This window comes from Podarcis bocagei (assembly GCF_964188305.1).
Source record: "Podarcis bocagei genome assembly, chromosome: 6".
In the NCBI taxonomy this organism is placed as follows: Eukaryota; Metazoa; Chordata; class Lepidosauria; order Squamata; family Lacertidae; genus Podarcis; species Podarcis bocagei.
Window position 1 is genome coordinate 75,221,949 of NC_138130.1, and position 27,392 is coordinate 75,249,340.

At 42.5% G+C, this 27,392-nt stretch overlaps 3 protein-coding genes across 7 annotated transcripts in view; 2 read left to right on the forward strand and 1 right to left on the reverse strand.

Annotated features, from left to right (window-relative positions):
- Positions 1-2,226: 2,226 nt before the first annotated feature.
- On the reverse strand, positions 2,227-27,048 carry LOC308589266 (uncharacterized protein). Of its 2 annotated transcripts, XR_014009189.1 has the most exons (5): positions 26,516-27,048; positions 22,475-22,933; positions 13,813-13,953; positions 12,121-12,185; positions 2,227-2,793 (listed from the first exon to the last, which is right to left on the reverse strand). XR_014009189.1 is itself a non-coding variant. In XM_081198170.1 (4 exons), exons 1-4 carry the CDS (start codon positions 26,580-26,582, stop codon positions 12,181-12,183), a joined length of 672 nt encoding a protein of 223 aa, XP_081054296.1. In that variant the 5' UTR covers positions 26,583-27,048; the 3' UTR covers positions 12,045-12,180. The 2 variants fall into 2 exon arrangements, 1 of the variants encoding a protein (XP_081054296.1); XM_081198170.1 differs by lacking the exon at positions 2,227-2,793 and having other exon boundaries at positions 12,045-12,185.
- LOC308589267 (phospholipase A2-like) lies at positions 5,381-11,545 on the forward strand. Of its 4 annotated transcripts, none has more exons than XM_081198172.1 (4): positions 5,381-5,597; positions 8,626-8,791; positions 10,127-10,233; positions 11,226-11,545. In XM_081198172.1, the coding sequence occupies exons 1-4, from the start codon at positions 5,558-5,560 to the stop codon at positions 11,384-11,386; spliced, it is 474 nt and encodes a 157-aa protein (XP_081054298.1). In that variant the 5' UTR covers positions 5,381-5,557; the 3' UTR covers positions 11,387-11,545. The 4 variants fall into 4 exon arrangements, with proteins under 4 accessions (XP_081054298.1, XP_081054297.1, XP_081054299.1 ...); XM_081198171.1 differs by lacking the exon at positions 5,381-5,597 and adding an exon at positions 7,219-8,049; XM_081198173.1 differs by lacking the exon at positions 5,381-5,597 and adding an exon at positions 7,219-8,049 and having other exon boundaries at positions 10,127-10,238; positions 11,226-11,366.
- GRAMD1C (GRAM domain containing 1C) overlaps positions 22,825-27,392 on the forward strand; it is a 73,846-nt gene continuing 69,278 nt past the window's right edge. The window contains exon 1 of the mRNA XM_081198161.1: positions 22,825-22,966. Coding sequence (XP_081054287.1) covers positions 22,958-22,966 — 9 coding nt within the window. The 5' untranslated portion in view covers positions 22,825-22,957. The remainder of the gene's footprint in view (positions 22,967-27,392) is intronic.

A 27,392-nucleotide genomic window follows, 5' to 3' on the forward strand; every position in this document is an offset into this window, starting at 1 on the left:
ATTTTTTTTATTGTGCTAATCTACTTTAACTGTGCAACCTGAATTTGTTGGAATGCAACTGATTCCCACTTGCAAAACAGCAACAATCTGGAAGCACCCTGTGTGCTGTTTATATTGAAACTCTTTGGAGTTTACTTTCTTTCAGCAGCCAAATCCTGGAAGGACAACACTCCATGAATATTCTGCTTTCTTGGTAATTTTTTCTAAGAAAGAGAGCTCATTTTCTTTTGGAGATGGAGAAGTTAGGGCTGAAGTATTCTAATCTGGCTGCTGCTTTTTGTTTCTAAAGTGATGATAATCCAAGTACGTGTGATTAAAATATTGGAAGGGGAAGAAAAAATGTAAGTATTTGAGTCTTATATTTTTGGTAACAGGATATCTGATCCACAATTTCTTCAGTACACTTCTATAGTAAAATGCCATTGTCTGCTTTTCCTTTATTTAGGAAAGTGGAGGAACCCACAGCAGAGATGCAAGGCAAAACTAATTCACCCCATCTTGCATGGGAAATTGAGCGGTTGTATGGAGCTCTTTCTGCCACTCCATCACTCAGACTGGAACTGACTGCTCCTCGCCCCACCCAGCTTGGCATGCTCCATCCATTTCAATTGCATTTTTTCCTGGTTTTCCCTTCTCCAGCTTTCTTCTCTTCCCTGGGTTCCTCCCACACTGCAGGTCATTGCAAGCCTTTCAATCCACTCCCCTTTTCTCCTCCTTCCCTCTCTCACACAGACAGACAAACAAACAAACAAACAAACAAACAAACAAACAAACAAACACATGATGTACACATAATTGCCAGAGGGATAGAACAAGTAAGTGCATGAAATTAGTCTGGGGACCACGAGTTCCTATCTGCCTTCGAGGCAGAATTGTACAACACGCAGAGAGAGAGAGAGAGAGAGAGAGAGAGAGAGAGAGAGAGAGAGAGCGCATGACATATAACTCAATGGAGCTGTGCAACACCCCACCCCACCCCCAAACTTCTCTCAGGCATTCATAGATCCAAGCAAGATTAATTTGCAGGCCAAGGCCTTGGGGAGCAGAGAAGGGCAAGCAATGGCAATTGCACTGTGTCCTTTGCACATCAAGGAAGAGGTGGGAGGGATTGCAGTTTCATTGTTGAAACCTCATGCTCATACATTCTGCTGGGCACCACTGCCCTTTAGTTTTAAGTGCCCTTGTATTTTTAAAAATCATTTTAGTGCCCAATATGCAAGTAAAACCTCTAAAAGGCAATAGCAGGTGCAGTGAACCTTTGAGCCTCCAGATGTTGCCAAATTACAACTCCCTGGCCATTGCTGGGGCTGATGCAAATAGTGATTGATTATTTGCTATAGTAGACAGCTAAATGGTTTATCCAACTAACTTAACGGAAAAAGAGATTTTGCACTTAAGAGGCATAATGGATAAATAAATTGAGTTTAGTCCTGCAATGAATAAATGAGCTGAGTTTTGTTGTGACTTCTTTGTTAATCACTGGAAACCCTTGTTAAGCAGGACACATTCTCTTCTTCTTTTTATTGGAATGTAGCAGGAGAACCAGTGGGCACTCCTGCTGCTGTGTAGTATTTGCAGGGGTTTTCTCTAGCCAGAACTTGCCGGAACAGCGTTCTGGCACCTATCAACTGGGCCCCAGAAGTGGGGAGAGAGACCTGACCAGCCTCAGCAAAGCCCCGCAAAGCACCTCCAGCCCTGGAGGAGACCCTCCTGGGAGCCAGAAGGGAACATTCTCTACAGGCTCTCAAGAGGGTCTCCTCACAAACTGGAGGCTCAGTGGGGCTTTGCTGAGACTCTTCAGCCTCTCAGCTGACACACAGAAAGCTGTGCCTCCTCTAAACAAGCCCCCAGCTGCTCAGCTCACACGAGTCAGAGAGGCATGGGTGGAAGCTTGTTAGGTTGTTCATCTGAGGCATGGAAGCCACTTCAGCTAAGCAAGCCCCAATGCTGCTCTGGTTCATGTGAGATGGGGGGGGGGCTGTTAAGCTGCTCAGCTGAGGCATGGAGGCCTCTCTGTGCCTCAGCTGAGCAAGCCCCAATGATGGGGACTCGTTAAGCTGCGTGGAAGGCTCCCCTTGCCTCAGCTGAGCAGCTTCAACAAGCCTCTGGCTAATGAGGAGACTGCCCCTCACCCAGCCCAAAGAGATCTTCTTTGGGCTCTAGGGTGGATCTTCTGAGGGAGATGCATTCTGGCACTTTTTTTCTCTAGAAACGTGCTTCCCAACGTGGGACAATTTGATTTTTAAGGGGGACAATTTGAAAATGAGGTATTAACAGTGAATGGCCTTTTAGGCTTCCTTCACATGAATAGGAGTTCACTTTTTGAATGATAAGAATTATATGTCACGGGGAGTGTGGGGGACATCAGGATTTTAGAGATGCTTAGGTGGGGCATGGCAAAAAAAAGGTTAGGAACCACTGCTCTAGAAATAAAGCACTGGGTATATGTGGAATTTGAACTCTTAATTTTCCCACTTCTCTCACAATTAATATCAGATTATGGGACTATGAGTTGAGCATAAGAATTCTGGGCAATAAAGGAAGCTAAAACTGAGATGAAACTGAAATGCACAAGGTTGTGATGACAGATTTTATTTTCATTATGCAGTAGGGCTATTCTGAGAGAGGCGAGGCCAGTCTGGATTTTTGTTTTTGCTCTAGGCACTGACACTTAAACAGGGCTCATTTAATCAACGCACCATTCATAAAGTGAGAGTAAGAAGGGAGAAACCCAAAAGGGGATACAAGGGGCGTGGGAAAGAGGAAGGACAGCAAAAGATCAAGATGGAAAACCTGGAAGAAATAATGGGAAAATGTTAGCAACTGTCTAGCTGTCACCATGTCTATAATCTTCCCCGCCTCTCATCTGAATGGAAATGAGGAAAAAGCAGGTTACCACAGGGGAGCTGGCACTGGTTCCCAGAAATGTTATTTATAATAATTTTGTTCCATCTTTTCTAAAAGAAGAAGGAGAAAAATAAGATTCTGAGCAACTAGCAAAATCCCTGAAAATGTAAAAAAACCACACCTATATTATACAATAAAAGGCAGATAAAACTCATAAAGAGAATTAAAAACCTAAAAAAGAAGAACATAGAATCATAGAATCATAGAGTTGGAAGAGACCACAAGGGCCATCGAGTCCAACCCCCTGCCAAGCAGGAAACATGAAACAGTCCATAAAATTAAAACACAAATGCTTTTTTGACCCAGTTTTTTCTCCTGCCTTTTTCACTGCTATCCAATAATTAAATCAGTTTTAATAGAAGAAATGTGAAAGCAAGGAATCCTAAACAAAACAGTACTATAAACAGTCTTGTATAAAATCAGTATAAGAACAGGCCTAAAAATAAAACAGGAAAACAGCTTATGCCCAGTTCTGAATCCACTAAAAGTTCTACAAAAATTATCTCCTGCTTAACCTCAGCGGGACAACCTAGATAAGAGCCTCTGATCACTATCCTAAGGACTGTGCAGGTGTGTGTGAGAGAGAGAGTTAGGGGCCATTGCGGTTGTGCTGGATTCATTAGGGTTTAAATTGCTGGAATAGCCAGGCCAGGTTCTTGATAGTGACCCCCAAAGTATGGGCCTTTAATGAAACAAAATAAGTGGCTCTCTGCCAGAGAGCAAATGGGTGTGCCTCCTTCCCTCCACTGTCTGGTAATAAGAAAGACAAAAGCCTGAGTTGATGTTTGTGAGCTAGAAGCTAGAGGAAATAAGCAGGCTGGGCAGCTGAGAGAAAGATTTCTGCTGGAATCCAAGGCTGTGGCTGGGGGAAGCAAGACCCTCTTGGGTAGGGTTACCAGACATCCCCAGTTCCCGGGGACAGTCGCTGGATTTGCAAATCTGTCCCCGGACAAATTCCGTCCCTGGAATGTCCCCAGATTTGCAAATCTGTCCCTGGGAAACGTGGCAGTGGCAGCCTCAGCAGCCAGGAGCCAGCCTGGTAGCGCAGTTGGTTCTGGCTGGCTTCAGGAGCTGCTCGCTGCTGCAGCCACTGCCAAAAGGGAACCAGGGACACCTGGTGGTACAGATCTCCTGCCCCCTTCCCCCTTTGTTTTGACAGATTGGGGGAGGCTCAGGAGTCACGGGCAGACGGGCGTTGCCCAGGAGGGGCGCAAGGCATGTGATTTCTCTGCCAGGCAAGGTGCAAAGCCCTTCTTTTGCACCCTGTGAAACATAAATGTGCAGAGTTTTTTTTAAAAAAACTGGGCAACAGCCACCCGCCCGTGACTCCCGATCCTCCCCTGATCTGTCGAAACAAAGGGGGAAGGGGGCAGGAGACCGGGGGAGGCTCAAAAGTCACGGGCAGGCAGTGCACTGTTTCCCAGTTTTTTAAAAACTCTGCACATTTATGTTTCACAGGGTGCAAAAGAAGGGCTGTGCACCTTTATACAATATGCATGTGTGCTTGGGCCCAGAGTCTTTTGCCTCACCATCTCCTCTACTGACTGCCCGTTGCTACTCAGCTTTAAAAAAAAAAGTGTCCCCGGATTCATTGAAAAAAATCTGGTAACCATACTCTTGGGTTGTTAATACTGTGAGCTCCTCCACTGTAGGCTCAGGTAGCATATGCGTGTAAATAAACCATAGTATCATCAAGACACCAGTCTCTGTTGTCCCTCATTCCAAGGAAGCCGAACCCTGGGCTCAGAGATTGGGGTGGCATGCAACCATTTTGCAATGATCACTCTCTGATGATGATCCTCAACGTCTGATTCTCAGACGTAGTAGTGTAGTGTTTATTGATACAAAATCAATAATTTAAAACAGGGATGGGGAACTTGTGGCCCTCAGGAGGGTCACATTTCCCTGTCCCTGGTTTAAAGTTACGATGCACCCTTAAGGCAATGAGCAGCCAAAGAAATTACAGTTAACATTTACAAGCCTACCTGAACCACTTCTATAACGTCAATTAGTGTGTTGAAATCTCAGGAAATTGTAGGTAGAAGCTTATTGTTTCAGCTTGGCATTTGCAGTTGTTGTTTTTTTAATTAGAAGATTCCTGCCAGTGCCCATAAACTCAAATGCTACCCAGTTATAAAAGTTGGACTGTAGCGAACACAGCAGTGAAACGACTTGGAGGGGTCAGTTGAGGATGTAAGCAAACAGCTTAGGAATGGAGCTCCCGGCTTATTGGCTGCAGCATCTAAACCTGTCCAGGAGACATAATTCCCTCCCGACAACCCCTCCCGAAAGGAACAACGTGCAAACAGAGGCACTGAGCTGTGTTTGCCAGATGTGTTCTTAGTAAGGTAAAGGTTCTTAGTGAATTGGGCCTTCCATCAGTCTCTGGACAGTGGGCACTTGAAACACAGAAGGAAGTGTCTCACCTTTAACTATATATATATATATATATATATATACACACACACACACACACACACACATATATTTAGCTCTGAGAGTAGACCGTAGAGGAGCAGCCTTGTCAGAGTGTTTATACACTCCCACTCCTTGGCTCAGTTTGACAGCAGAACTACAGGGAGACTCTCTAGACAGTCAGGCTATGTGTGTCCGAGTGAAAGGGTGGGGGTCATTCTGAGTTGACCTCCAAATGGAACTCCGGCTGGTGACACTGCTGTTGTTTCAAGCAGGTAAGTACAAAATAGATGCCAAGCAATGTAGCTGCTGACCTCATAAAAACACCTGTGCTTTTGCGCCCCCCTTAGTGCAGAGGTTTCATTACTGGGCTTTACACCATTCTTATCGACCAAAGCAAACAGCTTTTGGGCAGGTGAGTAAGCTTATCTTTTTCATATTGTCATCATCGTCCTGGAACTGGGCTTTCAGTAGCTGATTTTAATGATAACTGTGCATTGTTTGAGCATGTAAATAGTGCAGGCGAAACATGTTCCACTGTGTTTACAAGTCTGAAAGTTCATAAGTTCGAAAGTTTACAAAGTATGATAAAACTCCTTCAAATGGGTGGACTTATTTCAGTGCAGTGGGATTTGCACCAGGACACTGTTCAGGCTGTTATTAGACACTGAAAAATGCTTCAGTGGAATTAGGTCAATAGAATGGCTTGGTCTTAGGTGCTTTGGCATACTGCCAGGTGTCTTTCTCATATCTGAATGATTGTCTTTGTTCATGCTGTAACTATCTGTTTGCCTCTTCCCTGTACTTTAAACAGCGAAATGTGAATAGCTAGTTTTTATTCATCTAAAGTCCAGGGTGGATGGGAGGAAGGAAATAAAGCTCTTTTTATAAGGCCCCACTACAGAAGCAGCACACAGCAGAACCGAAGCATGTGGGACCGTTATTGCAAGGCCTTTTAATTATTTGAGGGTGCCTGTATTACTGCAGCTTAATGCCTGCCAGTGTAAACTTCATGGTGCCAGGAAAGTTGAGATCATAAGATCCCACCCCAACTGCCAGGCACATTTTTGTAACTATTTTGCTATTTATTAGGTAGAGTTAGAGGAAACTGGGCCTGCTGGGTATTTAAAAACTTGTTCAACTTTTCTTAGCAACATGGTCTTGGCTATTCGAGTCAGAAAGAACAATTTAATGAAATAGTTCATCAGGTAAAGAGCTGATCTTAATTGTGTAAACAAATTCAGTTATTGATTGACATAGCCTCAAAAGGATACTCAGCTTGGAATTTAACTACTTTGTAGCAGGAATGAGGGAGAATTGCATTAAGTTGCGTGCTCTTTCCCTTCCTGTCAGCTCTTTCAATACTGAGAAGTGAAGTTTGCAATTTGTGTACTTTAATACTTTGTCAATCACCTTGAACGTTTATGCTGTTCTTATAGTACAATAATTTTCAGCAAGGAATTCATATATACTCCTTTCTTCTATACATACAGATTGGGAGGCTTTTCTTATTTTTAAAAAAGTTTTTTTTCAAACAGACTTCTGTTAACGGCAATGTTTTATTTGCAACTAATATGTTTAGGGTGGACTCTCTGTGCCTTTAAAACCTGAATCACCTCACAGTTATGGCACAGACATTGCTGCTGTTTGTTTGTGTTTCCTTTTTAAGACAGAGCTTCTGCTTACATGTTTATTAAAATTTGACTTGAATACTGTGAAGTAGAGAAGGAATGCTACATTTTTTCAGAATGCATACTTGATAGCCAAGGAATGTATCAAAAAACAACAGCCGGTCTGTATTAAAACAGTAGTCTTCAGTTTGAGGGTTGTTTTTTTTGTCTTGGCAGTTGTTAAATGTCCCTGTTAAATCATCCTGAAGTAGACGATGAGGTACACTGCCACTTTCCTCAGGTTTATAGTGCAGAGACACTTGTGTTTCTGAAGCCTGTTTAAGTCTTGGATTCAGCAGAATGCTTTAACCAAAGTGCCTTTGGAGTCTAAACATTTAAAGCCTATGCAATTTCCTTAGAATTGGCTATGATGAAACATATTTTCCATTTTGCAAGAACCAAATGTGTTTATATAATACAAATACATAGATTAAAGGAAAAACTCTAAATAACGTCAAAGAAGTTCTGTAGGAAAAAAATTATGCTGATCCTGATAACGTTTAGACATATCTGATCCAGAATTCTGTGTGTGCATATGTAATAATAATAATAAATTTTATTTATACCTTGCCTTCCCCAGCCAAGACTGGGCTCAGGGCGGCTAACACCAGGTATAAAAACAATTGATTAAAATACAACTTAAAAACAAGATTAAGTACAACATTAAAATGCAGCCTCATTTCAGTAGAAACTCAAATCAAAAACTTTTGGGGGATGAAAACGCCAAATCTTCACCAAGGCCAACTATCCAGACTGGTCCTACGAGGGCCAGAAAATAGCCAGGGAAGTCCCCAAATAGGAGTTCCATCACAGAAGGAGAAAGGAGAAAGGAAAGGGGGGAGGGGATCAAGTTGATTCCAAGCCAAAGGCCAGGCGGAACAACTCTGTCGTACAGGCCCTGCAGAAAGAAGTCAGATCCTGCAGGGCCCCGGTCTCATGAGACAGGCCCTGGCTCTGGTTGAGGCTAATCTGACTTCCTTAGGGCTCGGGACCTCTAGGGTGTTGCTATTTATGGATCTTAAGGTCCTCTGCGGGGCATACTGGGAGAGGCGGTCCCGTAAGTACAGGCACCCGCATTCCACTTACGCGTGACTACATTTGTGCAGGTTGCTGCAAACTAAATAAATAGATTAGCCTTCCCTTGCACTGGGCAGTGGCCCCAATCGAGGGGAGGCTTGGGGCAGGCCGGGCAGAGGCCCCAGGCAACTTCCAAGCAGCAGCCCCAGCGGTGCTTGTGAGTCTCTTTCTCTTTCTCTCCTCCCTGCATGCCCTCCCTATTAAAGTGGGTTACTCCCCACTTTACACAAGTTCACTTATGTGTGCAGGGGCCCAGAACGTAATCACTGCTTTAGTCGGGGGACGGACGATGACACCTGTACATTTAAGTGAAGGAAGCTAACCTGGAATGTCATTCTCAACTGAAACGAATGGGAATGCGAGGCAGACCCTTGGTTGCAGAAATGATGTGTGTAGAGTTGTATAACTCTTTGTGAGGAATAGTGCATTTTAAAGATATTATCAATAATACATACATTAATTCAGAACTGGGAAAGTGTAAAGATGGGAATCTAGGATTTTGAGTAATGGTTTTTTAACTCAGATGCACTAAAATTTTACTTTTCTGCCTTTGCAGTTTGGAATAGTGTTCTTGGGAAGAACCATTCTGTACACAAAAGAGGCCTCCTTGAGTTATCTGGAGCCATAAAGTGTGGCACAAGACGATTTCCTTTGGCATATTTAGGTTATGGATGCTACTGCGGCCCAGGAGGAAGAGGATGGCCTAAGGACAAAACAGACTGGTAAGGACATCAATGACATCCCCAAGTGTCATTCTTCAATTGAATTCACCCAACCTTATTTAATACCCTTGAAATGATGACAGGTTTAATTTGTGGAAGAGAAACTGTAGGAAACTATATTTTGGTTAGGGATGGGGCAGAAATTTGATCCCGTTCACATTTAAAGGTGAACCTACCAAATTCACATATTCCAAAACAATACAAGAACCAAAATACAGCTATCCTTCAAAATTCTCACTTCTCTGAAATTTGCAGTGCCATTCTCCAGCCAAGTAATGTGTGCAAAAAAATCATGTACTGGGGTAAAGCATCCATAAAATGCATATGTTAGTGAAAAATAACATACAAAAATGCATTATTTTAGGGGAAATTGCTTTGCATAAACGTGTATATTATGCAAACTTACATAGAAACATGTACATTAAGAGGGGGGAAATGCATTAAAATGATGATGAGTTTTCTTGAGGACTTAAAAAATTGGGGGAAATGTGCAGAACAGAACAGAACTTGAGATTTGAAAATGAGAAACCAAATTTGACAGATTTGCCCATCCCTAATTGTGGTAGCACAAGCCAGCGACAAAATCACATAGTGCTGGTGAGTGAGTAGTGAGAATAATAGGTAACATGATCAGCACATAACAAAACCTGCCCTTTATTATGCCAGATGACATTACCATGTTGCTAAGTTGAGAGAATGCAATGAGAGAAAAGGAATGTCGTGTGTCCTCTTTTAACTTGATTTGGAACCAGTGGACTTTCACTAGAGATAAATTTGATTTCTTTTTTAACCCTTGCTTCACTGAGAGAAGTGGTAGGTGTAATATTTGCATGCACCGCGTTCTTGTTGTTTGTTTACCAAATGAATGATTCCAGAGGGATAAATATACTTAATGTAAAAACTTAATGGGCTTTCCCTGAAACACTAGAAGTACTTGAAACAATATTGGAGAGTGCCTGTCTAGTTGAAGAATTTACCATATTTTTTGCTCTATAAGACTCACTTTTTCCCTTCTAAAAAGTAAGGGGAAATGTGTGTGCGTCTTATGGAGCGAATGCAGGCTGTGCAGCTAATCCAGAAGCCAGAACAGCAAGAGGGATCACTGCTTTCGCTGGGCAGCGATCCCTCTTGCTGTTCTGGCTTTTGGGATTCAGAATATTTTTTTTCTTGTTTTCCTCCTCCAAAAACTAGGTGCGTCTTGTGGTCTGGTGCGTCTTATAGAGCGAAAAATATGGTGCTTCTGTATTGGCACATACCTCTTTTTAAATCTTGGATGGGCCTCGAAGAAACGCTCACAAAATATAATGGGTACAATTCAATCTCTATTGCTTAAAGGTGCTGCCACGAACATGACTGCTGTTATGGCTTCGCAGAGGAACAAGGCTGTAACCCCATAATACGTAGATATAAATGGACATGTAATGACAATACTGTGGTATGTGGTAAGGTAACAATTTTAATTTCATTGTATTTATCCATTTTATCTTGATAAGCAATGCATGATCTAATGTTAGGGTCCACTCAGAGTAGACTTAAATCCACTGATTTCAATTCCATAGTTTAACTACACACAGTGTGAAGAAGTACTTCCTTTTTCTGTCCTGGATCTTTCAGCATTCGGGTTCATTGAGTGCAAGTGAGAGGAAGAAAAACTTATCTCTATCCACACCCTATCTCTATACATGGATTCTACCCCATGCATAATTTTGTACACCATTATCATGTCACTCACTCTTTTCTAGACCAAAAAGCCCCAAATGCCTCTCCCCATATGAACAACCCAGATTCTTCAATCATCATCTGAGGACCTTCTTCATGTGCCTCCTACACAAGAGGTCTGGAGCATGGCAACACAAGAATGGGCTTTTTCTGTGGTGGCTCCCTGTTTGTGGAATGCTCTCCCCAGCGAGGCTTACCTGGCGCCTTCATTACATATCTTTAGGCACCAGGCAAAAACGTTTCTCTATAAACAGGCCTTTGTTTGATTAACATTCTATGGCTTTTTAAATCTGATTGTGTGTGGGTGTGTTACTGGTTTGTTTTTGTTTTAATGTCTATTTTGTGTTCTCATTTTGTATTTTTCTGTTGTGAACTGCCCTGGGATCTTTGGATGGACAGTATACGAATTTAATCAATAATAATAATAATAATAATAATAATAATAATAATAATAATAATAATAATCTGTCCATTGTGAAAACTGTCCCTATCTGCTACCTGTTATTGTAACTGCTTTCAGAAATCTGAGCCTAAAATTTAAGAATGACTTACTTATTTTGATTTATAGTTATATTTCCTTCCTGGTCTATCACGATTCCCAAAGCAGCTGCAATTAATAACAAATGCCAATAGACATTAACAATTTGTGGCTAGTTGTTCCAGTTTGGTGCTGTTATTCCATTTTAACTATTCACCTGGCTTTTCTCTTTTTCAGATACAATGTTAGACAGATGTCAAAAAATCATATGCCAATGTGACAGAGAAGCAGCCAAGTGTTGGAGATCTGCCCCTTTTAACCGACGCTATGCCTTCTGGCCAAATTTTCTGTGCGGCCATATTTACCCTGTATGCAGTTATGGGAAATGTAGGCATTAAGACTACTTTTTAATGGAAACCATCAGTTCCACTCTAAGCTCTCTGTATTTTGTATATCATTCAACTAGACTAGCAGCTTCTGAACTGTGTGTGTATCTTCAGATTTCTGGAAAGGACAGATTAAACAATGACCTCTACACCTGTTGGTTGCACAGATTCTTAGGCTTCTTGTTATATCTTCTCATGGAAAACGTGCCCTACAAAAGTATTTTTGAAATGCCATGCTACGATCTTTTAAAGAAGTGGTGCATACAGTAAGTCCGCATAACTACAGTGCTTGTGCCCAAACCATCCTGGACCTCCACAGGTTCTTTGTGGTTGGTGATGCTGTGTTCCGATAAAGTGACAGTCCTATGGAACAGGAAGTGTAAGAGAGATACTCTAAGTGCAGAAAGGCACCATAAAATTCCTGAATACAGCAGAGAGCTTTTTACTGATAGAGAACAGGAGGTTCGGCCATCTTGGCCACACACTGGCTTATTGTGTCTGGAGAAGATATAATGCTCAGTGCAACTACCCCCTTTCTATGCTTTAATATAGTTTTCTTCTTTTATTTAGTAGTGAGGATGCTATTGTAAAAGGGTTTTTTTTTTTTTGGAAAAGGATGCTTATCTTATGACTAAGCTGTAGTCACAATTTGAGGCATATATTCTAAAAGGATGGTAAAGCATTTTTATTATACCATTTTTAGGTAGGTTATAGAAAACACTCAAACAGCTGACATTTTTGCTTACATTCAGAAAACGATATAGTCGGTGGCAAATCTGGCAATTATTTTAACCATGCTGTCCAAGTTATGCTGTGGAGGAAGAAAAAAGATTAAGTAAATAAACAATGAAGTAGAGGATATGACATACTATAATGCAACTAAGTATTTTCCAAACAGTTTTTCCACAATATACATTTGAAGCACGTTCAAAGCACATTTTTCCTATCAAAGAATTCTGGGCATTGCCAAGGAAGCTGTGTTTCAAAGGTACTTTAAAGGTATAATGTGTACGCAGCCCTGTATGATCACAAAGTTAATGTAGTAATGTGCTTGAGCTGTGCAAGCACTTCTGATTTTTTGGCTACACTGTAGGTTGGCCAAACCCTTGCCACAAATATAACATACAAGAGCGGCACAAAATTCATGTTAATCACGTTAATGTAGAATCATTTCTTGTGTTTACATTGGCCTTGTTCAGCTCTGCACCTTGAAGGGACCTTTTATGGTTGTTTTATTGGTCCTAAAAGAATTAGAATGGAGACAGCTGCAGCAACTCAATAACATCCAGATGAATTTAAACATGTGGCAAGCTTTTCAATCTGACTGTTTTGTGCTACACTTGGTTTCTTAGACAGAGAATCATGCAATAAGTCCTTGAAGTCAGAGCCATTGTAGCAGGCTTTGTGCTGCTACCAGCTCTAACACCATCTCAAGGACTATAATCTCAAAAGCTTTCACTCAGATTACAAACACCTATTGGTGTCACTGTAGCTACCTTCCAAGTAAGTATTTTTAGGACTGCTGTCTTAATCTTCTCAGTGCAATTCAGCTTCTTCTTTGTTCTTTGTTCAATCTGCTTCAAGAACCTTGCTGTGCCTGTTTACAGAACATTCAGACTATTTCCTCTTTAAGTGGGCTTTTTGTTTTTGTGGTGTATGTGTGTGTATGTATACACACACAGAGAGAGAGAGACAATTTGGCAAAACAACCCCAAATGCTTTGAAGATCGCTGAGCATACAGATATATACAGATAGCAATTGTGGTGAACTGTTTATTTAATAAGAAAGCATAGCACTGTATGTCTACACCTAGGCAATAGCAAAGAGATGTGACTGCAGGTTTCCTCCATCAGCTCTTCTCACTGCTACCTTTACCTGCCAATAGCAATTCCACGATTCCATATAGTAAATGCAGGGACAGCACTGGAGGCCTCCACCACTGGCTCTGCTGAGAGACCAATTCCATAAGGCTCCTCCTTCAGTTATCACCTATAAGCAGTTATTCCATCCAGAGGTAGCCAATATGGTGCCCACAAGTTGTTGGGCTCCCAGTGGTTGAAGTCCAGCAAAATCTGGAAGGTCAGCTACCTTGTATAGCAACCTTGAAGCTATCTATCATCAGCTATCTTAAAGGTATAGCAATGGGAGAAATTGTGCTGCAGAGCCTCCCCGTTGAGAGACTAGCTCCATCTGCTGAAATTTCCTCTTCTACACCATGCTTAAAGCTGCCCCCCCTTTTTTGCAGCTGGCCAGCCTTTCAGAAAATGAAGTGCAGAGATTTGCTTGGATCGTTGGATAATATCAGCACTGGCAATCTCTCTTAGATCTCTTTAGTTGTTATTCAGTATAAAGCTTGTTTTTCTGAAAGCATTTGGCAACAAATATGCATTGCATCTATAATTCTGGCAAACAACGGAGCATTTTGCTGTCACCATACCTTGGTTCGACGTTGCTTTAACACATGGAAGGCACTTCCTCAGCTGAGGAGTTAAAACTACTATTAGAACTAACATGCCTCCAATGCCAGCTGCCACCACGCCAATGATTGTTCCAATGGATTCTTCTATGCCAAACAATCCTGAGGGGAAATACACAGAGGCATCAGAAACCAATCGTCTTGAATACAGAGAATTGTAAGGAAAACTCAGTGCACACTGGCTGGAAGAGGCTGCACTGAGAAACTGAGGGGGCAGATTTGGATCTATGTTTGCTAAACGTGTGAGAGGAACAACGAGAGACACTCTTGGGGTGTAACCTTCTGCATTACAGACTAGACTATTTTACGTCCAAAATGACAAAAATATCAGTGGATTTGTAACTGGCTGACTGACCGAACCCAAAGGGTGCTCATCAATGGTTCCTCTTCATCCTGGAGAAGAGTGACTAGTGGGGTGCCACAGGGTTCTGTCTTGGGCCCGGTGTTATTCAACATCTTTATCAACGACTTGGATGATGGACTCAAGGGCATCCTGATCAAATTTGCAGATGACACCAAACTGGGAGGGGTGGCTAACACCCCAGAGGACAGGATCACACTTCAAAACGACCTTGACAGATTAGAGAACTGGGCCAAAACAAACAAGATGAATTTTAACAGGGAGAAATGTAAAGTATTGCACTTGGGCAAAAAAAATGAGAGGCACAAATACAAGATGGGTGACACCTGGCTTGAGAGCAGTACATGTGAAAAGGATCTAGGAGTCTTGGTTGACCACAAACTTGACATGAGCCAACAGTGTGACGCGGCAGCTAAAAAAGCCAATGCAATTCTGGGCTGCATCAATAGGAGTATAGCATCTAGATCAAGGGAAGTAATAGTGCCACTGTATTCTGCTCTGGTCAGACCTCACCTGGAGTACTGTGTCCAGTTCTGGGCACCACAATTCAAGAAGGACACTGACAAACTGGAACGTGTCCAGAGGAGGGCAACCAAAATGGTCAAAGGCCTGGAAACGATGCCTTATGAGGAACGGCTAAGGGAGCTGGGCATGTTTAGCCTGGAGAAGAGGAGGTTAAGGGGTGATATGATAGCCATGTTCAAATATATAAAAGGATGTCACATAGAGGAGGGAGAAAGGTTGTTTTCTGCTGCTCCGGAGAAGCGGACACGGAGCAATGGATCCAAACTACAAGAAAGAAGATTCCACCTAAACATTAGGAAGAACTTCCTGACAGTAAGAGCTGTTCGACAGTGGAATTTGCTGCCAAGGAGTGTGGTGGAGTCTCCTTCTTTGGAGGTCTTTAAGCAGAGGCTTGACAACCATATGTCAGGAGTGCTCTGATGGTGTTTCCTGCTTGGCAGGGGGTTGGACTCGATGGCCCTTGTGGTCTCTTCCAACTCTATGATTCTATGATTCTATGATTCTATCTCCCTAGGAAAACTGAGGACATTCACAGCCTAGGGGCCTTTTTAAAATAGAGTGAGAAAGCCTAACATATATATATATATATATATATATATATATATATATATATATATATATATATATATATATATATATATATATATTTGCTTTCGTAGATTTTCACGGGTACAGGAATGCAGGTTTTGGTGTTTTCGGGTATCTTCCCGTGTAAGAGTTGGGGTGTCTAGGCGACGTTTCGACGAGGTCTCACTCGTCATCTTCAGGCTGGTGCTTTCGGCTTCTTGTTACTAGAACAGAGCAGGATCTCAGTGTTTGAGTTCCTATAAATACTGTTGAGGGGGTGTGGTGTATAGCCTCCAACGTTCTGGGCAGAGAGGAAGTTCCCAGGTTATTGTGCCTTTTCTTCTTTTGTTCATTAATTACTTGAGGGATATCTTGAGTGATTTCTTGAGTGATATTCTGAGTACCACTTAGGAGGGTCATTAGGTGTGGATTAGTTGCTAAAGCTTTCGTGTCTTGACCTCTTGAGCTTGTGAAGAGTTTTTTTGAGTTTTTCTGAGAAGAGTTTTTCTGAGAAGATGGCTGTACTGCACTTAGTTGTGCTCTGGCTTGGCTTCGTGTATAGGGGCGAGCTGTGGTTTTGTGCCCTGTGCCAGCCAGATCTGTGTAGGGATTGCAGGGGGGTGCAGCATCCGGAGGTGCCACTATGGTTTGGCTACTGGATGGTATCTGTAATTTATCTGTGGAGAGGGTCTGGGTTTGGGTCTGGTGTGGTTGATTGGAGATGGCGTTCTGTGTGCCTCTGGTTCTGGTGTCGGTTTTTGTGGGGAGGGCTAATTTCCAGATGTCTGGCAGGCGGGACGTGTCGTCACGCTTGTTCATGTTGTGAGGGTGTTTCTCTATCTCGATGGCTTCCATGATTATTCTCTTGTGGTGATGTTCCATGTTAAAGAGCAATTTGGAATCTGCAAAATTAATTTTGTGTCCTGTTTCTTTCATGTGTTGGTAAAGAGAGGAAGTTTTTTCTTCTTTTTTGACGGCATTCTTGTGTTCTGCGATACGTGCATTTATTCGTCTGTTTGTTTGTCCAATGTACGTGGCTGGGCAGACTTTGCAGGGTATTTCATAGACCCCTTGGTTTTCTAACTGGATTTTATCTTTTGGGTTTCTGAGGATATTGGCTATTTTTTGGTTGGTGCAAAAGGCTGTTTTGATATTGTGTTTATGGAGGATTTTGCTAATTTTATCTGTGGTGCCCTTGATATAAGGAAGGAGGGCCATGCCATTGTTTTCTTCTGTGTCTTGGTTTTTGGGGGGTGTTTCTTTTTGGATTAGCTTCGTAACCCTGTTTTGCTGGTATCCGTTGGCGATTAACACATTTGAGAGATTCTGTAACTCAGTTGTCAAGTGGTCTTCGTCAGCCAGGCGTTTGGTTCTGGAGATGAGAGTCCTGATGGCTCCCTAGGACACACTATCTACCGGAAAAAAACACACACCAACCGCTACTTACATGCACAATCACACCACCACCCTGCACAAATAAACTCCGTAGCCAAGACTCTCATCTCCAGAACCAAACGCCTGGCTGACGAAGACCACTTGACAACTGAGTTACAGAATCTCTCAAATGTGTTAATCGCCAACGGATACCAGCAAAACAGGGTTACGAAGCTAATCCAAAAAGAAACACCCCCCAAAAACCAAGACACAGAAGAAAACAATGGCATGGCCCTCCTTCCTTATATCAAGGGCACCACAGATAAAATTAGCAAAATCCTCCATAAACACAATATCAAAACAGCCTTTTGCACCAACCAAAAAATAGCCAATATCCTCAGAAACCCAAAAGATAAAATCCAGTTAGAAAACCAAGGGGTCTATGAAATACCCTGCAAAGTCTGCCCAGCCACGTACATTGGACAAACAAACAGACGAATAAATGCACGTATCGCAGAACACAAGAATGCCGTCAAAAAAGAAGAAAAAACTTCCTCTCTTTACCAACACATGAAAGAAACAGGACACGAAATTAATTTTGCAGATTCCAAATTGCTCTTTAACATGGAACATCACCACAAGAGAATAATCATGGAAGCCATCGAGATAGAGAAACACCCTCACAACATGAACAAGCGTGACGACACGTCCCGCCTGCCAGACATCTGGAAATTAGCCCTCCCCACAAAAACCGACACCAGAACCAGAGGCACACAGAACGCCATCTCCAATCAACCACACCAGACCCAAACCCAGACCCTCTCCACAGATAAATTACAGATACCATCCAGTAGCCAAACCATAGTGGCACCTCCGGATGCTGCACGTATCGCAGAACACAAGAAACACCAGAACCAGAGGCACACAGAACGCCATCTCCAATCAACCACACCAGACCCAAACCCAGACCCTCTCCACAGATAAATTACAGACACCATCCAGTAGCCAAACCATAGTGGCACCTCCGGATGCTGCACCCCCCTGCAATCCCTACACAGATCTGGCTGGCACAGGGCACAAAACCACAGCTCGCCCCTATACACGAAGCCAAGCCAGAGCACAACTAAGTGCAGTACAGCCATCTTCTCAGAAAAACTCTTTACAAGGTCAAGAGGTCAAGACACGAAAGCTTTAGCAACTAATCCACACCTAATGACCCTCCTAAGTGGTACTCAGAATATCACTCAAGTAATCACTCAAGATATCCCTCAAGTAATTAATGAACAAAAGAAGAAAAGGCACATTAACCTAGGAACTTCCTCTCTGCCCAGAACGTTGGAGGCTATACACCACACCCCCTCAACAGTATTTATAGGAACTCAAACACTGAGATCCTGCTCTGTTCTAGTAACAAGAAGCCGAAAGCACCAGCCTGAAGATGACGAGTGAGACCTCGTCGAAACGTCGCCTAGACACCCCAACTCTTACACGGGAAGACACCCGAAGACACCAAAACCTACATTCCTGTACCCGTGAAAATCTACGAAAGCATATATATATATATATATATATATATATATATATTACACACACACACAGCAAGAACCAATTGTGTGAATTGGAACACAGTTTGAAGAGAGTGTGACTGAGGTGGGTTGGTAGATTATGAGTAGCGAACTCCACCACTATTTAACATTCATATTGTGCTAATACTAAGCCCTGTTTCTATACAAATAATGTAGAATGTAAGCTGTCCCCATTCCAGGGACTTTACAATCTACATTAAACTGACAAAACAAGCATAGGACAATTATTCCTGTTAAGAATTTATAAATATTAGGCCTGTTACATTTCTCTGGCAGCAAACTCTGCTCTACAGAAGATCTCCAGCCTGGCTCTGGCCTTATGGTCTGTGCCTTCCCATGTTTTCCTATCAAGGTAACACAAGTACTACCAAGGTTTGTACTGGGAGTGGAGGTGAGTCGGTTGGAATTGCTATTTAAGTATCACCCCCGCCCCCCCCCCCGCCAAAAGAGGAAACGCATCACCACAAAGAACAAAAGAAGGCAGACCTGCATTAGATGGTTATGTGTTTATGTATATATGCAAATTTATAAACAAGTGCTATAACTGTAACTGTATTTAGATGTTCTTAGAATGTTTTAATCTGTTTGAGAATGTTCCTGTTTTGCTTTTTTTAAAAAAATGTATATCTGTTTGCTGCCCTGGGCTATAAATTCAATAAATAAATAATTTGAATAGAAATACAATGCAGCTCACTTGTAGGGGTGGGAGATTACTGTGGGAAATTGCAGTCAAACATAACTATGCACAAGTGCCATTTAGTGCTTGAGTTAAGGCTGTAGAGCTGTGCTCCTGGACTCAGCTAGGTCATGCCCACTTTCCTCTGGTTCCTTTTCCTCACTCTCTCTTCTGCCATGTGAACTCACCACAAGAGCAGCTCACACCATGCGCTCGGTAGCTTTTCTGTATTTTGTAACACAAGATATTTCTACTTGTGTTCTTCTTGCTGCTGCATGGAATAACACATGAATCTGACCATTGTTGGAGTTTGGTAAGTAAAGTCTTTTAAAACGTATTTAACAATGTGGCCTGTTCACTGCAAGAGGGGCAGAAATGAGGAGCGCTGTATGCAACTAAATGAGATATGAAAAGAGTTTAATAGCCTATATCCCATGCTATGCTGCTGCTTGACTTTTGTGAATTTAAACTCTGCTCCTGGGGGCTCTCTCCTGCTGGAAAGTGTGTTAAGCCCCAGATTTTGTATTTAGGAACCCAGCTGATCCTTTTACTAATTACCCTCATGTGGGTCAGTGATCTACTTTCCACTGACATAATTATGACCACATGACCTGTGTGCTTGCTCATCCACTGTCTACGTGCAAACTGTTTATGGGCAGCCTAAAGGCTCCTGTTTAACCTTTGTATAGATTTTGTTGTCATCTTTAAACTGGTGTTAGACCAGACAAATTAAGGAAGCACTTGAAGGAGAGGGAAGTAGATGATTACAGAAAGGGTGGTGGTTCTAGATAGAAATTGCAGGCCAAAAGATAAGGAAGTACCAGAAAGGGGTGCTAGTAGTAGTTGAACATACAAATGGAGAAAAGGTGGAGAGCTTAAAAAGTAAGGCTTATCAGCTTGAGGCAGAAAGTTTTATCGAGTCACTGCAAAAGCTTATGGCATCTCTATGTTAAAGGTAAATGCTGAAATATTCTGCTATAGCAACTCCTCTCTGAACACAGAGTGGTATAAAATGTATAGGATTTGTGCAGAGCATGTGATTTAGTAGACATCCCCTTTCCCAATGGGGCCCTCCGGGGGGGGGGGCGCTCAGAATATGTGACCGAAGAGTCTCAGTACTTTCACCAAGCTACTATTCCCAGGATTCATTGGTGGTGAAAGTAGTATAAAACCACTATTAGGTCTAGCTTGGGTGTTGATGAACAGGTTGATATAATCACAACACTGGGGGGTGGGGGGGGGAGAGAATTGAGTGGGAGGTACTTTTTAATCTTTAATTGCTGCCATTCATTTGAAGTAAGGAATGTTGTTGCAAAGAGTTCCGCTTCTGAAAAGCAGCCACTTCATAATGATTGCATATTCTCATTACCACCTGTCAAATGAAGTGAGACGGATGAAATTAATCAGGCTGTGACTACATTACAATGCCACTTTGACCATATTTTCAGAAAGCTTGGAAGAGAAATTCTAGGAAGAAATAACAAAAATTCCTTTGCTGTTATTTCCCTAACATATTTTCTGCTGTGAAAGCAGTGCCTGAATTTCTGAAGAATGTGTGCACCAAAGCTAGTTCACACACGTATGTATACTTCACTTAGGGACTGTGGCCTGTGGCAAAACTGAACCTGTCCATTGGCTGGGGTAACGTGGCACCAGGGGTGTGAAATGCCCTCTCTGCTGAAATATAAGAGGCTGTACGAGTGCTGGCGTTTCTCTGGCTCCTGAAGTCCCATCTATTCAGGCAAACATTCTTCTGGATTGAACTTGGGATTTAATGGTTTTAATTTTAAAAATTGTTGTACTGCTAATTTTAATTAGAGGTGTTTTAATGTTACTGTGTATTTTAATTAGGGATTGGTTTTCACAGTTGTAAACTGTTTTGGCATATTAAGAGCACATAAACAAAAAAAACATGTAAGTTGATACAGTGGTACCTCGGGTTAAGTACTTAATTCATTCCGGAGGTCCGTTCTTAACCTGAAACTGTTCTTAACCTGCAGACCACTTTAGCTAATGGGGCCTCCCGCTGCCGCCGCGCTGCTGGAGCACGATTTCTGTTCTCATCCTGAAGCAAAGTTCTTAACCCGAGGTATTATTTCTGGGTTAGTGGAGTCTGTAACCTGAAGCGTATGTAACCTGAAGCATATGTAACCCGAGGTACCACTGTACTCAAATAATTAGAGACGTCAGAAGCATGTCACTGGTCATACATTAATCACACAACGATGTGCATATCAATGCATCTACATGTATAAAACACTATTATGCCACTTTAACAATCATGGCTTCCCTGCAATGAATCCTGGGAACTGTGGTTTGTTCAGAGTGCCAAGAGTGTTAGGACAGTGTTTCCCAACCTTTTTTGGGCAAAGGCACACTTGTTTCATGAAAAAAATCTCGAGGCACACCACCATTACAGCCCCGTGACGTCAGCGCGCAGCGTCACGCCGGGAGGGACGCACGAAAGTGTAAGTTTCAATTTTTTCCCCTCCCCCTTGCCTTCCTTCTGTGCCAACCACCAAAAAGCCAAGAATCGCGGGACCGCTGGCGGAGGGAGGAAGGGCGAGCAGAGGCAGCGGCGAGCCCCGTTCCTCCCCATCCGCCCCATTCCGTGCAAGGAGCGCGAACAGGTGTGAGAAGGGGGTCAAACCTGCGGACGGAGGCGCTGCCCGCCGAGCTCACAGGCAGCCAGGCAGGCAGACGGCGAGAGCCCCGCACTGGGCGGCCTCTCCTCGCCGCCGCCCCGCCTCTTGCCGCCCGACTCGCCTGCCTCCCTCCAGACAACATCTCGCGGCACACCAGGCAACATCTCGCGGCACACTAGTGTGCCGCGGAACAGTGGTTGAAAAACACTGTGTTAGGAGACGCCTATTCCCTTCACAGAGCTAGAATTGTCACAACAGGTTAACAATCAATCCTTCTTCCCAGGGAACTCTGGGAGCTGTAGTTCTGTGAGGGGAACTTTCAGCACCCTTAACAAATGACATTTGGCTTTCCCCCAAAGAATCCTGAGAACTGTAGTTTGTTAAGAATACAGACAGTTGTTAGGAGGCCCCCTATTCCCCTTAGAAAGCTACGATTCTCAGAGCTCCTTGTGAAGAGTGATTCATTGTTAAACCTCCCTGATAATAGTAGCTCTGTGGGGGAACAGGGGTCTCCTAACAACTCTCAGCTCCCTCAACACTCCCCAGGAGTCTGGTGAGACTAGAGCATGGGTAGTCAAACTAAGGCCCGGGGGCCGGATCCAGCCCAATTGCCTTCTAAATCCGGCCTGTGGACAGTCCGGGAATTAGTGTGTTTTTACATGAGTAGAATGTGTGCTTTTATTTAAAATGCATCTCTGGGTTATTTGTGGGGCATAGGGATTTGTTCATTCCGCCCCCCCAATATAGTCTGGCCCCCCACAAGGTCTGAGGGATGGTGGAAACGTTGAAAACTGCTGGAGTAGAGGACAGTCATGATTTTTTAAAGTGGTAGCCTAGTGTATAGTGCAGGTTGGGGCTAATTTAAAAAACAAACAAAACAAAACATTACCCAGCGCCCTGCGGATCCTGAGCTTTGTGCCACCTCCTGTCACCACATCTCCATTGGAAAGGGTCACCTGGCAGAAATAAGTGCCATGATCGCTGGTTGTCACATTTAAGATAGTCAAAGATGCATCGCCTTCAGATAAATCCCCTGTCAGGAATGCTCTAGTGTAGTTTGCCAAAACAGTGATATTGTTCTCCATTAGGTCCCTCGACCCTTTTTCATCCTCCTTGTACCATTTCACTGTTAGGTTATTCAATGATGAGCCATGGGAACTTCGGAACCGGCATCCAAGGGTCACCGTTTCACCCTCTTTGGCTTTCTCTCTGCTTGGACTCTGGGACACAGATGGAGACACAAGACTCATTCCGTATGTGTGAAACACTGTTGTGGGGGAAGCAGCAGGTGAATGGGTTGAAATAGCTCTGTTCTCCTTGGCTGCATTTCCAACACCAGCATAAATAGCTGCAAAAGAAGAGAGAAAGATGAATGTTCTTCGTGAGACTTACAGAAGGTAGCGATTATTTAGGGGATGTGCAAGGTTCTGTACATGGGCGAACTGGGTTGTGTGGGGTTCAAAGGACTGGAAGTTCTGGCTTCATAGCAGATTATAGAAAGGGAGAGAGAATAGGTAATAAATAAAAGGGTGGGTATGTACTGATTTACTTTGTGAGTCTGCTGGCAAGAGATGCATTTTCAGTTGTTTCAACCATAATTCTGGATACGATTTGTATACATTTTTGTACTAGTGCAGGGATTAGCATTAGTGCAAAAGGATTTCCCAACTCCCCCTCCCGCTCCATCTACTCTGGAGGTTTAGAAGTCCCTCATTTCACTACAAGATAGACTTTGATTGGCCCAGGAATTGTAGAGTTGGAAGGGACCCCAAAGGTAAACAGGTCTGCAGGAATGTGCAGGTGGCCAAATCCATGACCTTGGCTTTATCCACACCACGTTTTAACCAACTGAGATAACTGGTTTCATGTATAGGACCTATACATGTGTACATTGGTGCATGCTATGGGGCCCTTCTAACACACACCAAATGTGTGGAGAGCTGGGCACATTGGCAGCTAGCCTACATGGACTCACAATCCCCACATTCATTATTTGAATGTTGGAGGTGGGGTTGTTTGAGCACTCCGCACCCCCTTAACTCTGTCCCCCCCCCCGCCCTCAACATGCATGTATTTTAAAAATGATAAGCAAAACCAAACCATGTTGTCCGTGAAATAAGTGTTTATGCACCATAACTCCTTCATATATGGAAACATATACATTACTGCATTTGACTAAAGCTTTTAAAAGATCACAGATATCTAGCAGAGGGGCTCAACTGTTTACAAAATTCTTTGCCCTGAAAGAGATCACTGACATCCAGCCATCTTTGGTAGCCTGTGAAGCCAAGTGGAGAGAGAGTAACAGGTGCACTTCAAGTGAGGCTGGACCAAACAATATAGAAAGGAAGAATAAAGACTCTGTAAATACAACAAGGGTTTTTGCTATGGCAACTTGAGCCTGTGAGTCACTGTCATGTGCCTAGACCAACTATCTTAGCTTCAACATCCCACAGTTAAAAGGAAGACCTATGCATAAGCATAATTAAACTGGTTCACTTAAAAAAATAATTGCCCTTAGAATGATCATTTGAACTATTCTTATAATTTAGGTATAATTTCATTCCTACTTTATTTTCACAACAATTTTACGTGGTACATCACAATTATCCTTATTTTGCAGATGGTGAACCGAGGCTAAGATATTATAAATAGGCAAAAGCCAGTGTTTTTCTTGTTATTGTTGTTTTATTGTCCTGGTACCAGATATGCAGACAGTGCAGCAACATCCAAACACAGGGCTTATATATTTGCAGTTGCCAAGCCCTTCTATAGATTCTGGACTTTTATTTTGTAATTTAGTTCATAAAATGTATATACTGATTGTTTGTTAAAAACAACAATGCAGTTTAGAAAAAGAATACAATGAGATTATCAGTAATTAAAAAACCCAGTTAAAAACAACTACTTAAGACATTTTTAAAAATTAAAATAAACAATAAGTGAAAACCTAGATTAAAATGCATGTCAACAAGCTACATATCTGGATAGACTTCCCTACACAAAAATGTATTTAGCAGGTGCAGAACAGAGTACAGTGAAGGTACTTGCTCAATGTCAATAGGCAAGGAGTGCCAAAGTTTGGGTGCTGCTACACTAAAAGACAGAGCCCCCCCCCCCAAATGCAGAATAAGTATTATGTAGCACTGGTAACTGCACCAGTTCCATACAACAAATTTATATAATAAGATTTTTTTAAAATTTCAGAATTGCCTTTCTGTTTCGATTTAGCACTGAAGATTGGGTTTCCCTTGCGGGAAGTGGCAGGGCAAATTGAGGTGTGGATAAGCTCATGGCTTGGTGGGGATTCAAATCCTGATTTCCCAGGTCTTTGTCCGATACTCTAACCACTACACCACACTGGCTCTTAACAGTACAACCAGCTTGATTTATCTGCCACCTTCAAATATCAAACCTGAAGTGTGTGTGTTTCAAGCTTTGCTGGAAGCCAAAGATTCCCATCTTTGGTTCAATTACCAGCTCATTCCCTGGGCTTCACTGTGAAGGTCGCCATGGAGGACTTGCTCTTAACATTGCAAAAGGTTACTAGTTCACTTGTATTTATTTATATTGTCCTCCCGTAAAACATTTCATCTGTGAAATGTTGGAAGGCAGGGTGTTGCTGGCATCCTGACATCTTTTTGTTTTCTAGATGGGACCGTCAGACACAGAATTTGGATACTTCTTTGAAATCAATATGTGAAACCCAGCCCACCACCATCAGCATCACCACTTCATCTTGGCACTTGCCCTTAGGGATGGCTGTTGCTATGCTTCAGAGACAGTAGAAATCACAGCTGGCTGTAATTGTCCCTCCAGCTTCTAGTTGCAACAACCCTATCAGTCCTATTTCTCCCTCTTTTGCCTGCCCACTTATCCATGCCTATACGTGCACAGCTTTTACTGCCTCCTGAGGTCACACACAAAGCTTTGGCTCAGTTGTACATTCTCCTTGGTTTCTGTTTCCTTCAACGCCATTGTGTCCTCAAGCCTCCATTTTTTTCATGCCACTGTTTACTTTATCCTACTTTCCAGTATTTACTAAACCCAGGCATTTGGCACCCTCAACCTATAACAGTATCAATATGAACTCCACTACACATGCATTAAACACAAAGGAGCCTTATTCTCTTTGGACGTGGGCAGCCTGGGGTTGTATATCCAGGCAATAAACACATTACAATACTGTGTCCTCCTTAACTGATTTTGTGACAAATGTTTATGCATAACCTCGCAAGATCTCTTCAAATTGCAGGGTGAGGGAGGACGTAGAAAAAGTGTATTTATAGCAGCTCTCTCATTAGGGTTTGCAGTCAGTACATCACAGCAAGAAGAGACATAAAGTCCTAATGATACAAAACCTGAGGACAAATTTGCCCAGCTAAACCCCTTCTCTAAAACTCCCACAATCTGTCTTTAAGTAAAAAGGCAACATAATTATAGCAGCTTGTTGAGAAGCAGAAATGGGGGGTTTACTTCAGATGTAAAAAGATCAGCACAGAAGCAACTTCTGTGCCTTGAGGATATTTTTTTTAATGGAAAACTGCGTGCACCCCCCTTTTGTTTAAAAATCACCTTATAAAACCAAACTTCATAAATTATAGAACCATAGACTTAACAGAATGTGAAAGACTAAAGGCTGTCTATAATTACAGATGCATACGCTTCAACCACCTTTTACAAAATAGCCTATAGACCAATAAGATACAGCCCAGATCACAACCTACTCAGACTGACTCTATGGATGTTTACTCAAAGCTATGTTCCATTGTGTTGAGTGGAGCTTACTTGCATCCCAGACAAGTAAGTGTGCATAGGACTGCACCCTTAGTTTGCCACAAGCAACTACTGTATAAGGAGAAACCACAGGTCCCCTCTCCCTGCTCCAATCTCCTAAAAATGAAGGTAGTTCATTAGCTCAGTTACTTACCCAAACAGATAGAAATCAGAAGACGGGGCACTGCCCAGCTGTAGGATTTCAAATTCTGCTTGATCATAGCTGACAATGTATTCTCTTTGGTTTTGCCTTTGGCTCCAAACGTATGGGCAAAAGAAAAAAGATGTGCCTCTCTGCCTTTGTGTTGCAACAGAATAGGAATTCACATTCTGCCCAGTAAATGTCACACTTACTAAGGTTACCACAGCTTTGACATCACAGCTCTCTGTCTGCTGCCTAGAGGGCTGCCACTTTTGGTCTTCCTACAGTTATTTCATTGGGAAGCTGCTCTAATCTTTGTGAGGGAAGCTGCAGAGAGGGTGCTGGATAGGGAGGAAATTTTAAGAAGTGCCTTGGCTAAACAACCCAGAATTTGCACTTGACGATCAGGTTTTAGAATGACCTTCCCAAGATCCTTTGCCTCACAAATCCCCCATGAAAATAGCCAGCACTAATAAAATTGCTTGTGGCCCTAGTTATTCAACAAGAATTGTGAAGAATCTTCCCCTGAAATGACACCAAATATGTCATTCATATTATCTGGATATATTAATAAGTTGTGACTTTTGGTAAGCTTTTGTGTATTTTGTAAACCCCTCTAGTTTGGAAGGGAAAGTGAATGACAGTTATTTTTAATAAATACATTCTACCCCTCTTGTGCAACTTTTTTTCCAGTTACTGATAAAACAGATTGTTGATTCTCCATGACTAATTTAACTACATTTAACTTAGTTGCCACTGGGGTTTTTGAAAACTGAACAAACAAACTTGTGTGTTGTCAGGGAATAACAATAAACAGTCTCATGACCCATGGGAATAGTTGGACTTAACTGTGCCATGCCTAGAGTCTGTTTTCAATTTCATGGCTTAG